The sequence below is a fragment of the Sus scrofa genome, chromosome 12, assembly GCF_054392235.1.
Source record: "Sus scrofa isolate SSC_HxYL_T2T_F1_AM1 chromosome 12, Sscrofa_HxYL_maternal_Yorkshire_Landrace_v2.0, whole genome shotgun sequence".
In the NCBI taxonomy this organism is placed as follows: Eukaryota; Metazoa; Chordata; class Mammalia; order Artiodactyla; family Suidae; genus Sus; species Sus scrofa.
Window position 1 is genome coordinate 48832599 of NC_139394.1, and position 17615 is coordinate 48850213.

Here is a 17615-nt window from a genome sequence, read left to right on the forward strand (position 1 = left end):
CATATATTTGTCTTAAATTTGCTCAGTGCTATTTTTCAGTCCTTTTATGTGGAAGTCTTGCTTAATTTTTGTTAGCTATAATCACAATGTTAAATATTTTATAATTATTATAAATATTTTTTATTTCAATTTTTCTTTTTTGCAATTTTTCAAACATACATTTTCTTTACTTTAGTGGGGATAGTTTTTTGTTTGTTTTGGAGGTTTCTTTCTTTCCTAATTTCTTTCTTTTTTTAGGGCCATACCTGCAGCATAGGAAGTTCCCAGGCTGGGGGTTGAATCAGAGCTACAGCTTGCCAGTCTACCCCACGGCCATGGCCACATCAGATCCGAGCCACCTCTGCGATCTACACCACAGTTCATGCCAACACTAGATCCTTAACCCTGAGCAAGGCCAGGGATCAAACTCACATCCTCATGGATACTAGTCAGGTTCGTTTCCTCTGAGGTACAGTGGGAACTTGTCTTTACTTTTTGAACAGTTAGACCCCGTTAACCCACCACTTAGATTCAATATTTGCTTCACTTGTTTCAATAATCCTTATGATTGAGGTTTCTGTTTGGTTTTGGTTTATTTTTTAATTTTTTAATTTTTAGGGCTGCAGGTACAGCATATGGAAGTTCCCAGGCTAGGGGTTGAATTGGAGCTGCAGCTGCTAGCCTACACCACAGCCATGGCAGAATATCTGAGCCATGGCAGCAACCTACACCACAGCTCATGACAATGCCAGAGCCTTAACCCACTTCGCAAGGCCATGGGTCAAACCTGCGTCCTCATGGATACTAGTCAGGTTTGTTATCACCGAGCCACAAACGGGAACTCCCTATCGAAGCATTTTATTTATTTATTTGTCTTTTTTGCCATTTCTTGGGCCGCTCCCGCAGCATATGGAGGTTCCCAGGCTAGGGGTCAAATCAGAGCTGTAGCCACCGGCCTACGCCAGAGCCACAGCAACGCGGGATCCGAGCCGTGTCTGCAACCTACACCACAGCTCACGGCAGTACCGGATCGTTAACCCACTGAGCAAGGCCAGGGATCGAACCTGCAACCTCATGGTTCCTAGTTGGATTCGTTAACCACTGCGCCACCACGGGAACTCCTATTTTTTTTTTAATTTAATTTTTTTGTTTGTTTGTTTTTTGTCTTTTTGTCTTTTCTAGGACCACACCCGTGGCACATGGAGGTTCCCAAGCCAGGGGTCCAATCGGAGCTGTAGCTGCCAGCCTACACCACAGCTTACAGCAATGCCGGATCCTTAACCCACTGAGCGAGGCCAGGGATTGAATCCGAACCTCATGGTTCCTAGTTGAATTCGTTAACCACTGAGCCATGACGGGAACTCCCTGAAGTACTTTAAAATGAATCTTAGATCTCATGTCATTTCACATGCATATATTTAACATGTACATCTCTAGAAAATATGGAAATTTAATTTATAATCATAATTTTAAGCCATATTCAAGTTTTCCCTTTTGTTTCAGAAATGACTTTTTACCATTGGTATGTTCAGACAGTTTGCTTTTAATTAACAGCATATTGAGACTTAAATTTTATGTTAAGTAATTATTAAAATATTAGCTTAATTACCGAAATATCAATTGATAAAGCATTCTCAATGGCAGTTAACAAAACTTTTTCTCTGATAATGTGAACTTTCTAAATAATAGTATTTGACATCAGCAGAGGTTGCTTCTAGGAGAAGACTGTGGCTAGTGGGCCATGAAAACTTCCTAGACTTGGCAGACTAGGCTGCATCACGTTCACCCTCTAACCTGAGACTATCCCCACTGAAGAAACAGTGGCAACTTTCATGCAAGCAGGTCAGACTCTCACAGAGATATATGTCAGTGACTGAGGAGAAGAGTCTGTATCTTCCCAGCATCTACAGTAAGGATGGAGCTGATTAATTCATGATCTAAAGAACCATAAAATATTACAGGACAGTAAAAATAATAATTTTTTCACCTATATTCCAACTTAATGATTATTGTTGCGGGGAGTTGAGGTCTTAAAAGTTAAATCCTACTCACTAATAACAAGTATTTGAAAATAAATGTGATAGCTTGTATTGGATGACTTGCCTTTTCCTTGTTCTTCCTCCCTTATCAGCACCCCTGGGTGTCTCCCTACAGATCAAAATGGCCCAGTGCTGTCTCTTGTCTGCTGGGATCATTGCTATTTATACTTATTTAAACACAGAGTTAGAGGATGTTTAAGTTCATATATAACTCAGTTAAATGTAGATGTTTTGCTTCTTCTGATCAATAGGGTTATGTTAGGATATGAGAAAAAGAATGAACTAGTGCACTGCTTTGATTTGGCTGTTGTGTGAGAACTTTTTCCCTTGTAATAGATTAACCAAGTTTGGGATCACTTTATGAGTATCTTGGATAAAAGGAAAAAATTGCTTCTTACATGTAGCGCTAGCTCAGCAAATAGCAAATTTGGATAAAGATTTTTTAAAAAGAACCAAGCGTCAGAAAATCCCAACTGATGGAACAAATTATCTAAAGATGAAAGATGAGAATCCTTTTTTGTATGTTTTTGGTGGGGTCAGGGAAGCCTTAGAAGATTTGTTCTTCTAAGTAGTGCAATTCTGTAAATTATGTCAGAGTACACACAAACTATAGCTTGTTGAAGTTCTGTTTAGAAAAACCAGAGTCATACAAATAAATTCTTTATTCTTGAATCTATAGTGTCTGTGAATATAATAAGTACTAAGCATAAATAGACATTTTCTAGATGTATTTTTTTCCAAAAATTTTGTCTCATAGTTTGCTATTGTTTTCTCAAAATTAATCTAAATACAAATGAAAATAACTTTCAAGGGAATGAGTTTCAAAATGAATGTGAAGGCAATAATCTAAATAGAGTCTAGTTAGGAGGTTCTTTTACTGACATGTGTGCTGTATTAGTACACTTGACGTAGTAACTGTGGTATGTATAGCAAAAAATAGAGGATTGCTGATTACAAGTTAATGTGACTAGAATTAGAAGAACCTGATTTTCTTAATCCAAGTCGAAGCATTCCATTGTAAATTTTTTTTTTTTTTTGACAGTTAAAAACCTGTATCAGAGCCATGAACTTTAAAACTGCTAAAATACATGGGGAAAAGATTCTTCACATAAAATGAATGAGGAGGATATAATTTCTTAGAGATTCCTGCTGATTAGTTATACTAATTTAAAGATATTATAACATAACATTCTAGTGTCTGAGAAAGTACCCCCGATAATAAGTTTTACTCTTGTTTTATTCCAACCCTTCTACTTGTCAGTAACTTAAGCAGATTTGTGGCAACGGTCAGTTTCCTGGGATTAGGAAAACTACAACAAAACAACCACACCACATCTAAGGAGCTCTTCCTGATTTGGTATTGTAATCTTTTGGCTACCTCTGAAGGATGCTTTCTTCTAGCTGTTTAAAAAACAGTTGAACTTATATTCTAAATGCAGAGAAGGATTGATGCACCCCAAGCAGATGTAAGAAAGGATTCTTTCCCACATTTTTTGAAACTTGATTTTTAATATAGTGTTTACAAAATCAAGCATTCATTTAAAACTTGAAAGTAAATGCCTGTTAGTATAACTAGAATGCTTATACAGGTATCAGATGAAAAGAGATATACTGACTGTTTTATATAGAGCATCCAGTATTTTAGAGGCAGTAACTGACCAGTAAGTGAATTGTAGGTCAAAGCATGGCTCCTTTTTTCTGAAATGAGGAAAGTTGCCCTAAATGTTGTTCATTATCTCTACAGCTGGAGCTTCATTAACAAGTGCAGTCAAAATAGCCAGGGTATTGCAGCAGCGGAGAAACTAAGCAGAGCAAGCCTTTCAGTGACAAAGAAAATAAAAGAATTCCTATGTAACAGGCTTCCACACTTATCTGTGTTCTGTGGTTCTGTTTGTGCTGAACTAAAGCATCTGCTACCTCAAGTTAAGAGAGAACAAACTCAACATGGCGTGAAATTACTGCACTGCCATTCACATTCATTAGAGTTATATTGTTACCAGCCACAGGCATGACTAGCTTTTGCATGAATAATAAAATAAAATGCTGCTTTGTGAGTTTTACCTTAAAACATTATAAGGCGCAATACTAACCTTGAGCCATGAGTGTGTTTATCTTAGAGCAGTTTTCCTCACCACAATAGGGTCAAGACCAGTAAAAAGTCAAAAAGTTGCAAGGAAGTATTCCTTCAAGAGGCCTTTGGAAAGGGTATTGTGTTAAATCAATTTACTCATTTTTTAAAAACAAGTTTTTATTGTGTAAGCTAGCTATTAGAGATATTAAAAATGATTAAAGTATTATGTGGCAACATCATAGTAATAATTGATTCAGGCAGAAACCACCTGAATGACGGTAATGGGTCAAAGTTTGATGAAGAATAGTAACTTTCCCGTTACTGACACACACCTCATCCAAGTGATCAAAGTTGTCACCAATAATGGGAAAAATTGACATCATGTGCCTACTAATGTGATGCATTGAGAAGACGTAACTTCTGGTTATTCCTGTTAAAAATGCATAACATGAATCAGGAGTTCCCATAATGGTTCAGCGGTTAACGAATCCGACTAGGAACCATGAGGTTTCGAGTTCGAGCCCTGGCCTTGCTCAGTGGGTTAAGGAACCTGCGTTGCTGTGAGCTGTGGTGTAGGTCGCAGACGTGGCTCGGATCCCGCGTTGCTGTGGCTGTGGTGTAGGCTGGTGGCTACAGCTCTGATTTGACCCCTAGCCTGGGAACCTCCATATGCTGCAGGTTTGGCCCTAAAAAGACAAAAAGGAGAAAAAAAGTTTTATAAGGGACACATGAGTTTTGAAGACATGAGCCAACTGTGTGGCACTTTGCCTGGCTAAGCAGTAAAGCTATTCTTTTCTCTTTCACCAAAAAAAAAAAAAAAAGAAAATTCTTTTTTTTTTTTTTTTTTACAAGCACGTAGACGAAGTAGTGACCAATAAGATGAATTTATAAAGAAGTGATGATATTCATAAAGAAGGTTTGATGTGATTTTTACACAGATGGGTAGTTAACAAGAATGCTTCAGTTTCACGAAGGCAGTTGATGAGTGTCTAATTTTCTTGTGGACAAGATGAAGAAACAGAGTGAGTGATTGTAGTTAAATAGCTGAATAACCATATCCAAGATTAGTGATTGGATGCCAGCCACATAGATGGCTTGCTTCTGGTGTTGTCTCTATTGCAGAGATCTATCCTCCGTCCTGTTCTAGACTTTAATTAGTAACTTGGGGAAAGGCATTGAGTACATATACATAGAGACTATTAAAATGGTACACATCTGGGAGGGACAGCCAAAGCATTGAATGGCTGAAACGGGAAATGAAAAGTAGTGGTACCTGGAAATGCCAAGAATCTAGCAAAATAAATCTGACAGGAATAAATTCTACACATATTTTCCTTTCAGTCATCAATGATGCATGAAAGGAAAAAAGCTCTAGATTAATTCTTGGAAAATCAATTTGCCAAATGGCCCGTTGGCCTTATTTACCAAAACTGTTTGGTTTAATATGTACTGATTGGGTCTAGTCAGAAAAGTGGAAAGCACACTAGTATTTCAAACACAGGGAAATGTAGTTCAAGAAATTGGTTATACAGGTGTTACAAGGCTGAAAGAGAAAAGGCAGACACTGAACTATTAAAGAATGAGTAACTGCAGGAGGCAGCAATCATACCAAGAATGAGAAACAAAAGGAAAGAGGTTAGGATAACCTAGCAGCTGTAGCCCTAAACTATTGCTCAGACCTAGGAGGGGACACTGCTGTGTTCTGAAATGTACTGAAACTCATATTACTAAAAGATGTTCATCTATGTAGGAAACCAAAATATTCAAATTGTGTTCTCTACCTTGAATTAAATGTGACAACATCTGAATGAACATCTCTTCCATCTTGAATTTGCTTCTGAGAGTAAAACACAAAACTAATTTGACCTCAATGGTGTTCATGTTCTATTCTCCCCACCCCACCTTCCGCCCAACTTTGAAGTGGCATTACCACTAATAGCCCTCCTACCTCCGATTTACTGCTAAGTAACTTCTCAGGAAGATTAAGTGTTTATTAAAATTTAGACAGGGATTAAAAAAAAAACATGGCAAATGAGGTGGGTGGGCTATACCTTCCCTTTATTATACTTCTTAAAATCTTGGGAGTTCCCGTCGTGGCGCAGTGGTTAACGAATCCGACTAGGAACCATGAGGTTGCGGGTTCGGTCCCTGCCCTTGCTCAATGGGTTAAGGATCCGGTGTTGCCGTGAGCTGTGGTGTAGGTTGCAGACGCGGCTCGGATCCCGCGTTGCTGTGGCTCTGGCGTAGGCCGGTGGCTACAGCTCCGATTCAACCCCTAGCCTGGGAACCTCCATATGCCACGGGAGCGGCCCAAGAAATAGCAACAACAACAACAACAAAACAACAACAAAAAAAGACAAAAAAAAAAAAAATCTTACTGACACCTTAGCATTATTAAGTGGATTTAATATTGAGTGTTTTAACTTAAAGGTATTTGTCATACTCTGAAACATTGGAGAACAAGTTTGGAATTGATTTCTCTGTCTTTTTTTCCTCTCCCCCTAAATATTGTGTCTTTAGGTCAGTAACAGATCCAAGAGATGGAAAGAGAGTAGCACTCAAAAAGATGCCCAACGTCTTCCAGAATCTGGTCTCTTGCAAAAGGGTCTTCCGGGAATTGAAGATGTTGTGTTTTTTTAAACATGATAATGTAAGTGAAATTGGTGTTCGGGATAAACTATTTCCTAAGCATGTTTAATTCTATTAGTAAAGAGCAAAAGAGAATTTTAAAAAAAGTATGTGCGCTGTATTAAGGGATTTGGAAACCTGAGACAAATTAAGACTCTCTGTGAATAATGAGCAGGTTTAAATGAATTTTGAGATTTATTGATTGACAGATAAATATTAATAAATGTTAATATGTAGCTGAGGAACAACACTAATAGTCAACATAAAGATAGTGTAATATGTAGTCTCAGTGATTTAAATAGAAATGATTGACCCCTGATTTTAAATGCTTTCTTTTATCTTTTAATATTTTAAACCAGAGATTAAGTTAAAGATATGGTAAAACAGTTTCTTCTCTTAAAAAAAAGTACAGCTCTTAAAGTAACATAGGTTGTCTCATTTATGGCTGCATTTAGAGGTATCTAGACTCATGGGCTAATAGAATCATAGTTTGAGAGAGCTTCTTCTCAGCTAATCCTGAATTAAGAGTTTGGTATGTGTAAAATTTTCCCTGGAGGATGTTAACACTGGACTCTTGGTGTTCAATTTCATGTGGGAAAAACAAAAAACTAAAAAACCTGCCTGACATTCTGCATTTGGCACTCAACCTGTGTCATTTTAATTGATGAAATAAAAATCAGGAAAATGATTTCTTAAAAGTCTGACTGCTTGTTCGCACAGGATCCTTGACAACTTTGGCCAGAGTGTGAGTCACACCATAAGAGACAATTTGTAAAAGTTTGAAGTATGCAGTAAAACTAGGAATATCAAATTTATAATATGTTTACTTGAAGGTCCTTGATTTGGCATTTCATTTTAGGTAGTGCCTCTCTTAAAATCCATTTTCCTTAAACTTTTTAAAAACGGAACTCCTTGTCCATTTGGCTGGAACTGCCTAGCAATGTGCTTCTTTGAGTAACTTTCAAAACATCATTCCAGTTGCTGTTTTTTGACTGGTTCCTAAAATTTTGAAAATGATTTTAGAATGATGTTTGCTTTGGTATTTATTTCTCAAATTTGCCTGAGTGCTACCCCAGCACCAAAGAGTACAGGCTTATGTACATTGTCAGAGAGTCAAAGGGATCCACAGTGAAGGAATGTTTCGAAGGCAGCATCAGAAATTCACTTACTAAGTGTTTCAATGGTTTATTCTATTCAAACCTATCTTGGCATCTTTTATAAAGGAGGGATGGTGTCAGGGGCTGCTATCTGTGTATATTGCTTTCTTTCTTTGCTCTTAACTCATTCCTATAAGTTAGCGTCAGAGGAAGTAGTGTAAGAAAAGAAACAAACTGCATTCTTGAAAAATCACGCATATAAAAACATAGCACCTACTGTTTGGAGCTCCTGAGCTCTGTCATAAGAGAGAGCTTGTGATTTCTGTGGGAATGTTCAAAAGTGAGGAAGATAGTTGGAGATGAAGACATCACAGCACCACTGTTTTGTACAGAATGAATTTGTGCTGTGCTCTTAAATCTACGAAAGCATCTCAAGGCCAGCATACTTGGTATGTGTGGAATGCCAGTCTAAGAGGCAATTGGTATTTGATGTAGTTACAGCAGCAAATGTTTATTAATTGTGTCCTGTGTGCAGAGTGCAGAGCTGGGTCATGTGGAGAATACAAAACAAGCTTAAAACCTGGTCCTTTTTTTTGGAAGGAAGTGGACCAGGTGTTTAGCATTAGTTACTAAGTGTCAGGAAGTGTATAGATGCTTTACATTAATTAATACTTATAACAAGCCCTACCTGGCAAGATTTTTGTCTACTTTACAGAGGAGGAAACCAAAGCTCAGAGTTAAGTAACTTGCCCAAGGTCAAGGTAGGAAAAGATTGGAGTCTAGATCTGTCTTGCTTCAGAGCCCATGTTCATGAATTCAGTAAACGTTCATTGTGCCCATTCTATATCCATAAACTGCCTCAGTTTCTAGGGGTTTCTACCCTCAAGGATTTTAGTAATGTGATAAATATTGTGATAACAGTGCTGTGGGAGGACTGCCTGTGAAGTTAAACATTAATATACAACTGTGTTTTATGCATAGTGAAACCCAGCTTTTTAGCAGACCTGAAAATATATTCCAATCACCAGGTGGCCTTCAAAACACAGATTTATGGGTTTCATCCTACACTTACTAAATTGTCATCTCTGGGGTTGAGACCAGGTAGCTCTAGTTTTTCAAGCTTCTCAGGTGAATGATGGCAGAACAGTACTGTACTTTAAGAAAAAGAAAGTAACTGTCATGGACTCAAATCTCAAAGATATTTAAACAGAAGGTAAACCTTAAGATGAGCCTTTTGAGATTAAGATTTGATTGAATAGGAGAAGAAAGAAATATCATGATGATGGCATTTCGAAAAATTAACCTGGATGTTGTAGGAAGGTTGGATTTTAATTTAGATGGCTTTCTTTGTGTCAGAGAATAGCTACAAAGCCCTGGGAGGCTTTGGATTTTCTTTTGAACAGAACCTTCAAAGTCATTGTATCATAGTCATTGATTTCAGGTGATCTGACTGATTGAGATACACATATACATAGACACAGTTTTTTTTTCTTTTCTCTTTTTTTTGGCCATGCTCGTGGCATGTGGAAGTTCCCAGGCCAAGGATCAAACCCACACCACAGCAACACTCTAAGCCGCTGCAGTGACAATGCCAGATTCTTTACCCACTGTGCCACAGAGAACTCCCTCATTTTTTTTTCTTAAATGTTGTTCATCTTAAAGGATAGGTTTATCCTGATGTAGTAACTTAGGAAAACAGAAATGGGTTTAACTTCCTAAAGATTAATGTTGTTTAGGCTTCTCAGTAGTATCTCGTCAGAATCTGAGCTATTTTGTAGTTCCCATTCTGGCTCAACAGTACTGAGCCCTAGTAGTATCCATGAGGGTTTGATCCTTGGCCCCACTGAATGGGTTAAGGATCCATCGTCGCCTTGGGCTACAGTGTAGGTCTCAGGCATGGCTTGGATCCTACATTGCTTGGCTGTGGCCTAGTTTGGCAGCTGTAGCTCTGATTTGACCCCTAGCTTGGGAACTTCCATATTAAAAATAAAGGAGTTTGAGCCACTGTAAAATCTTACAAAATAATCTCTACCTCACCTACTTTTGCACTTGTGCCTGCATGTGTACACACACACACACACACAGAGTTGTCATTTTATCAGCATAAAAGAGGGATGGTTGAGGGTGTTTTCAATATTTGAGAATCTGATGAAAGCTATGAACCCTCTTTTGGAAAAATACACATACACAGAATTTTAGTTTTCATTTTAGGCTTTCACTAGTCCTCTAAAACCCTTTCATCCTTAGGATCCATTGATTCCTGCTAAGAGCCCCTGTAATACAATTCTTGGGTTTTTCTTCCCTTAGGCAATAGCACTAAGCACACAGTAAGCAGTCAGTCTGTTGAACAGTGAGTGAGTGATAGGAAAAAAATATGAAATCTGGAATGATAACCTCAGTGATCTTTTTTTTTTTTTTTTTTTTCTTGTCTTTTTGCCTTTTCTAGGGCCGCTTCCCGTGGCATATGTAGGTTCCCAGGCTAGGGGTCTAATCAGAGCTGTAGCCACCAGCCTACGCCAGAGCCACAGCAATTCGGGACCTGAGCCGCGTCTGCAGCCTACACCACAGCTCACGGCAATGCCAGATCCTTAACCCATTGAGCAAGGGCAGGGATCGAACCCGCAACCTCATGGTTCCTAGTCGGATTTGTTAACCACTGCACCATGACGGGAACTCCTCAGTGATCTCTCTTAGAGCTCTTTTTCCCCAACCTTTTAATTCTAGTGTACTCTAGAGAGGAACAGAAGAGGCAGAGAGGAGAGAGTAAAGACAAAGAAGGATCATTTGTTTTCCTTTGTAGAGTCTGACTGAACTCAAACAAGGTCTCTGGATTCATAAGTTGGGTAAAGAATCACACCAGTATGGGCCAACAGGTCCCTTCTTTGAATGCGGACAAACTGTTTAGCTGCAGACGTTATTAATGCTAATGGTTCTGCTGCTATGGAGTGTGAAAAGGCCAAGGATGCTTAGAACGGATCGCTTTTTGGTGGATTTGGTTTTGAATACTCTGTGCCTAAAATTTGTGGTACCTGGCAGTTTCCTGATGTATTTAAAGTAATACAGTCTCTCTGTGTTCATGGATGGGAATACTCACTGTGGTAAATATGCATGTTCTCCCCAAGTTGAGCTGTGTATTCAGTATAATCCCAGTGAGAATCCTAGCAGAGTTTTATTTGTAGGCATGTGTGGAAATCGATAGACATTCTAAAGTTTGTGGAAATGGAAAAGTCCTAAAACACTCAAGACAGTCTTGAAGAACTTGAAAAAGTAGGAGATTCACACTTTCAGGTATTGAAATATATGATAGTAATAATCAAGGCAGCACAAGGATAGACAGATTAATGGAGTCCGAATAGAGAGCCTGTAAACTGGCGTACACATACATGTTCGCCTGATTTACAAGAGAGGTGCCACTGTAATCCAGAGGGGAGGGGATGATTTCAGTAAACCGGAATCAATTCGCTATCCATATGAAAAAAATCTACTTCATGACATATATAAAAATTAGTTCAAAATGGAGCATAGACTTAAATGTGAAAGATAAAATAACAAAGCTTCTGGAATAAAACATAGGAAAATGTCTTAATGGCTTTGAGATTTGTAAAGATTTCTTAACTGGGGAAGTGAAGCATTGACTTTGTTGTGTTAAACAGGACACCAATAACATGAAGAATTAATGCTCATCGAAAGTTTAAGAAAACTTTAAGAAAAAGTTTAAAAATAACTTTTTAAAACTTTTTAAAAAGAAGTTCCCTAGTGGCACAGCAGGTTAAGAATATGGCATTGCCACAACTGTACTACAGGTTGCAGCTATGGCACGGATTCAGTCCCTGGCCTCGGAACTTCCACATGCCACAGGTGTAGCAGAAAAAAAAAAGTTTTAGAAAATGGAGAGAGAGACTTCAGATATTATTGAACAAAAAACTTGTTTCTAGAATGTATTACGTGATAGAACAGTTTTTAAAATAAATATTTAGCATTCGAGGAAGACCATTAGAAATAAATATTCTACTTGAAATTTTCCAGACTGTAAATTCTGTATCTAAGCATCATATATCTTATAAAGGGCTTCTACAGATCAAGAATTTTTGCCCATCAGTAAGACTTAATCAAGAATTTCACAAAAGAAGATAACCAGTTGGCTAATAAGCATATGACAGATTGCTCAAAATTGTTAGTCATCAGAGAAATGTAAAGTAAGACTGCTGAGATACTAATATATACCCACTAGGATGGCTGAAGTAAAAGACTGACAATGCACAGTATTGGCAAGGATGTGAATCAACGGAAACTTGTCATTGCTGGTGAGAATGTAAATTTGTAAAATCACTTAGGAAAACTGACAATTTCTACTAATGCTAAATATGCACCTGCTCATGACCTAGCAGACCTACTCTTTGACATACTCAAGATGAATTCATACATCTACCAAAGGACATGTACCAAAATGTTCATAACATCTTTTTTTTTTTTTTTTTTTTTAGGGCCAACCTGTGGTACATGGAGGTTTTCAGGCTAGGGGTCTAATTGGAGCTGTTGCCGCCAGCCTATGCCACAGCCACAGCAACTCGGGATCCGAGCCGTGCCTGCGACCTACACCACAGCTCACGGCAACACCAGATCCTTAACCCACTGAGCGAGGCCAGGGATGGAACCCTCAACCTCATGGTTCCTAGTCGGATTCACTTCCACTGTGCCAAGATGGGAACTCCTGTTCATAGCATCTTTATTCATGATACCATTTGAAAACAACCCAAAAGTTTGCCAGCAATACTCTGGATAAATATATTGTGTTATAGTCCATTCATGTAATGCTATATATATTACACATCAGTAAGAAGGATGAGCCACTGATCCATCCACCAGCATGGTTGAATCTCACAGGCATAATAGTAAATTAAAAAAGCCATATATGAAAGACTTCACTCTGTATGATTCAATTTGTATGACATTTAAGGACAGGCAAAAGGTGTCTATGGTAATGGAACTGAGAATAGTGTTAACCTCTGAGTAGGGGTGGGTTTTGACTAGAAAGGGGCAAGGAAGCCTTTTGGGATGTTGAAATGCTTAATTTCTTGATCTGTATTTTAACTGTGGAGTGAAAATTTATGCATTTTGCGCTTGAACTTCATACAAATTGAATGTGCATTTGTATACTTTATGTTATGAGTTTATAAAAAATAATAGTAGTAACAGTCTCTACCTTAAAGAACTTAAAATTGGAGTTCTTGTCGTGGCACAGCGGAAACGAATCCTACTAGGAACCATGAGGTTGTGGGTTCTATCCCTGGCCTCGCTCAGTGGGTTAAGGATCCGGCGTTGCTGTGATCTGTGGTGTAGGTCACAGATGAGAGGCTCGGATCCGTGTGGCTGTGGCTGTGGCGTAGGCTGGCGGCTACAGCTCTGATTAGACCCCTAGCCTGGGAACCTCCATATGCCATGGGTGCTGCCCTAAAAGGACAAAAAGATAAAGAAAAAAAAACAACTTAAAATCTCTTGTTGGGGGAGGTGAGAAAATGGGGAGGGGTGTAGCTCCTTTGTTTAAATAGAAGATTTTTTTTTTTAGTATAAGATTTAACTGGATTCTATGGACAGTTAAGTTTTTTGTCTTTACATTTAGGATTGACATTATACACAACAATGAAGGGTTGACTTAAAAAAAACTAAGCCATTTACTCATCACATAATCAGTTTATAGTGAATCTTCTAACATTACAAAGGTTAAAATTATAAAAAAGCAGCTACTACAATGAGCTTTTTGTCCAACTCTTAAAATATTTGAGAAATGTGCCGAGACACTGGTAATGACCATTATTTAGGGATGTAGCTTTAGTTTATTTTTTAATTAGATAAGTCTGCTTGCCTTTTTTGTATTTGAGATCCTTTGAGGAGTCTGTGGTATTTGGGGAGACTTTGACCAACTCTTTACAAGTCAAAGTCTTTACAAGCGTCCTCCTATTTACATCATAAGGCTAATCTCACACACTTTATTCCCCCAAATAATAGGGGGTTATAGAAGTACTTGGGCTATTTAAACAGGGAGTCTGGCATGAAGTCTGGAGTTTGAAACTCTGCTACTCTTCCTTCTCACTCATTTATATCACTTTTGAGATTGCTGGATCATTTCTAATGGTCTAAGCACTGTTTTTGCCACCTAGAAACCCTGTGGAATGCCATCATCTGATAAACATTTTGAGGTAGAAAAAACGGGAGTTTAAGACAACAGACATTTTAAAAATTCCAAGCAGAGTTTAAAATATTGTACCTTTGAAGCTAACAATACAGCTAAATGCTTTAGTGCAAATGTCTAACCCTGTTTTATATGGCTTTTCTACAAAAAGCTTCATCAAATTTAGAATAAGAAAGCCTCATTCTTCTCTATCAAGGTTTAAAATGTATGGTTGTCACTTTCCTCTAGATAACCTCTAATTATAGCAGATAGATTTGAAGTGTAAAATAGCTTTGTCTAATGGACGCTGTCACTCATTGCATTCTGTTTTCCCCAAGACAGGATGTATGTTGTTCAGATACAGAATTTAGAGTCCGAAAAATGTCAAGAAAACACTAATTTCTAACTGCCTTCCTCAAGCATCAAATATTCATGTTAAAAATTGTTCTATCATGTAATGAAAAAATGAATTTGTGACACCAGCTAATTATAGGTTTTTAAAAATAAAGAAATAATTTATCTTTCATATGATAAAAATTATTCTTTAAGAAACTGGAAAATCTTTTATTTTCCATTTATATCGAGATTCTAAGTAGAAACGTTTTAATTCAGAAAGGAAATACAGATATTCTTCATAAAACATGAACTATTTTAAAACTTTTATATTTAACCGGTTTTAAAGTGAGTGAAGGCTTTTTCAGTACAGGAGGTTTTAGTGTAATTAAAAATTTTACAGTGACAAATGCTTGGCTGAAAAAAGAATAACCTTTAAAATGAACAGTGTTTCTTCCACACATAAATTGCAAGGGAAAAAGAGAAGGAAATGGAGGAGGACTGTATAGGTAAAACTTAAAAGACATAAATCAACTATAATATGTAATCTTACTTAGCTCCTGAGTTAGATTTACAGATCTTCTTTTTTTAAATAAAAAAAAAAAAATTGGTAATTTGAGCACTGGATATTTGACGGTATTTAAAAACATTAAATTTTGGATTTGATAATTGTACTTTTTAAAGTTTTTATCTTTTAGAGATATTTACTGATATATAGCTGAAATAAATCTTGTATTTTCTTCAGATTTATATTGGGAGAGTGGAGGGTATAGATCAAACAAGAATAGTCATGTGCAGATAACTAGTGAGGCCAGGTCTTGATGGCATGAATTTTCCTTATATGATTCTGCCCACTTTTATATCTGTGAAGTTCTCCATAATAGAAAGTTCTTTTCTTAGAAAGCTAAGCTAAAGTACAGAAAATTTGAACTTGTACTACACAATGTATTTCCTGCTAAATAATTTCTTCTATATCCTTTGAGCCTGGTGTTTAATATTAGCAAGATAGATTCGAATTCTTAGGTGTGGCCTCATAGATAGGATTTAAAAGAGTAGCTAGACAGCTGGTGGGGGAAGAAGGCCTATCAGTGGCAGAAGTTACATTGGTAATATGCTGCTTTTATAAAGGACTTGAATTTCAGAGGCCTTAAAATCTTTTTTTTCCACTCTAGTGACTTTTTTGTGTGCGAAACACTTAACATAATTTAAGGAGATTTTGTGTGATATATCCTTGCTTTTCTCTTCTATTTTATCCCAGTGTGTTTTCCTCCCACCCACTGTGTTCCATAAGCACTGGCATTTCTGTTTCTAGGATCTGCCTGGCTCTTCCTTGCTTCAATGCCTTTACATTGCTTGACCAGCTCTGTTCAGCCTTCAACTCTTAGAGTGGTGGGACTTCAGAGAAGCTTTTCCTCCCCACTCTTCTTTACTTTTCCCTTCATAACAGTAAATGTCAGCAATTATTTATTTGTATAACTATTTGTTTGATGCCTTCCTCTCCCCTAGTCATGAGAGCAAGAATGATAATCAGTTTTGTTCATCAGTTTTACCCAAGAGGCTGCCACAGTGCCTGCCAGACAGAATGCACTTAGTTAAATTTTTTGAACATAGGAATAAAGGGATGAATGGTAGATATCGCTTCTCATGCTCTTATGAGCGACACTGGTTGTTAAAAATGGGGCATTTCTGGAGTTCCCATTGTGGCTCAGTGGTAACAAACCCGACTAGTACCCATGAGGACTTGAGTTCGATCCATGGCCTCCCTCAGTGGATTAAGGATCCGGCGTTGCCGTGAGCTGTGGTGTAGGCCACAGACACAGCTCCGATCTGGCATTGCTGTGGCTGAGGTAAAGGGCAGCAGCTGTAGCTCCGATTCCACCCCTAGCCTGGGAACTTCCGTATGCTATGGGTGTGGCCCTAAAAAGACAAAAAAAAAGGGGAGACATTTCTTTCCAACACTCCCTCCTGTAAAGGGGTTCTCAGAGCATGTAGTATAACCCATTTGTGCCTCTCATTTTGGTTTAAGGAGAACTGTCTTTGATAATAAGTTTACAAGCCCATCTTAATGTTTTGGATCATGTTTCTTGATTGATAAATTTAGTTAATCTCAGTGGGCAATTGTGACTAAGCCTTAAATCATTAAAGAGTTGATATTTACTTGCATTTGTGTCATATTTTGTTTCCTTTTTAGTTCTCTAAATTTGGCTTTTTTTTTTTTTTTTTTTTTTCCTTTTCCCAGGTACTCTCTGCCCTTGACATACTCCAACCTCCACACATTGACTATTTTGAAGAGATGTATCCTAACCAGGGAATGTGAAAGAAGGGAACAATTTTTTAATTAATATGTTCTTCTAGCACCTTTTGGGGTTCATGCCTTGAAGTGTATTAAATCTCATCCTTGCAGAAGTGGTTGAGTACCTGGAACCAGGTAATTTTGAAATCCCAAGTATCTGTCAGAGCACAACATTTTGAATATATCCTGAGTGATGATACTACAAAACAAAAACTTCTAAACAGATATTTTACTTAATCCCCACAGCCTTATGAGATAGGTTATTGCCATCCCCACTTTGCTGATGAAACCAATGAGGCAGCTGTCTTGGAGTAGAACCCATTAAAGTGCTCTTGACACTACAACAACTGCCAATCAGTCAAGAAGATCACACTGCCTTTTTTCGTGCTACTCGGGATAAGATGAAAATTAAAGAGAAGAATGTAAATTAAATGTCCCAAATTCCCTGGAAAAATGGTGGTGGTGATGAGGGTGGTAATAGCCATTACTTGTAAGAGTTTTTAGCAGATGCCAGGCACAAATTCTAAGTTCTGTAGACATAAGAGTTTATTTAATCTCTCTAACAACCATCTGGGGAAGGTATCGTGATTATTCCCACTTTACAGAAGAGGAAGCTGAGGCACAAAAGATAAAAACAGACTTGACCAGGATCACAGAGCTTAGTAACTATTAGAACTGAGGTTCCATTCCAGGCGGTCTGACACTATAGTCTTGATTTCACCCCTACATATGATTCTCTCAGATTAGCAGCTTTAATATTCTCCTGTTACTGCTGTTAATGTGTAAAAGTAGTATGTTAGGTGTTATGGGTAATAATAAATTATAAAATAATGCTTGGTGATAGAGCTCCTGAGATTGTGCGTGAAAAAAAAATGGGACATAAGTTAGCCCATCTGATATTCCTAGGCAAAGCGTCACTATTTACAATTCTGCATTTAACTTTGTAAAGCTTTAAGTGAAAGATAGGGAACCCTAAATTTTTTAATTCAAAGAGCTCAAGATAGTG

The 17615-nt window shown here is 37.7% G+C and overlaps 1 protein-coding gene and 1 long non-coding RNA gene across 4 annotated transcripts in view; both read left to right on the forward strand.

Annotated features, from left to right (window-relative positions):
• Positions 1 to 17615, forward strand: part of NLK (nemo like kinase) — a 150602-nt gene that overhangs the window by 77204 nt on the left and 55783 nt on the right. For all 3 annotated transcript variants that reach the window (XR_002337277.2, XM_021067474.2, XM_084985565.1), the window contains exons 2-3: positions 6610 to 6739; positions 16556 to 16611. Coding sequence is in view for 2 of the 3 variants with exons in the window: in XM_021067474.2 (XP_020923133.1) it covers positions 6610 to 6739; positions 16556 to 16611 (186 nt within the window). In the remaining variant the exon portion in view is untranslated. The remainder of the gene's footprint in view (positions 1 to 6609; positions 6740 to 16555; positions 16612 to 17615) is intronic.
• On the forward strand, positions 7093 to 14797 carry LOC146398271 (uncharacterized). The gene is made up of 2 exons (XR_014821694.1): positions 7093 to 12310; positions 13234 to 14797. It is a non-coding gene; the product is annotated as an uncharacterized LOC146398271 (long non-coding RNA).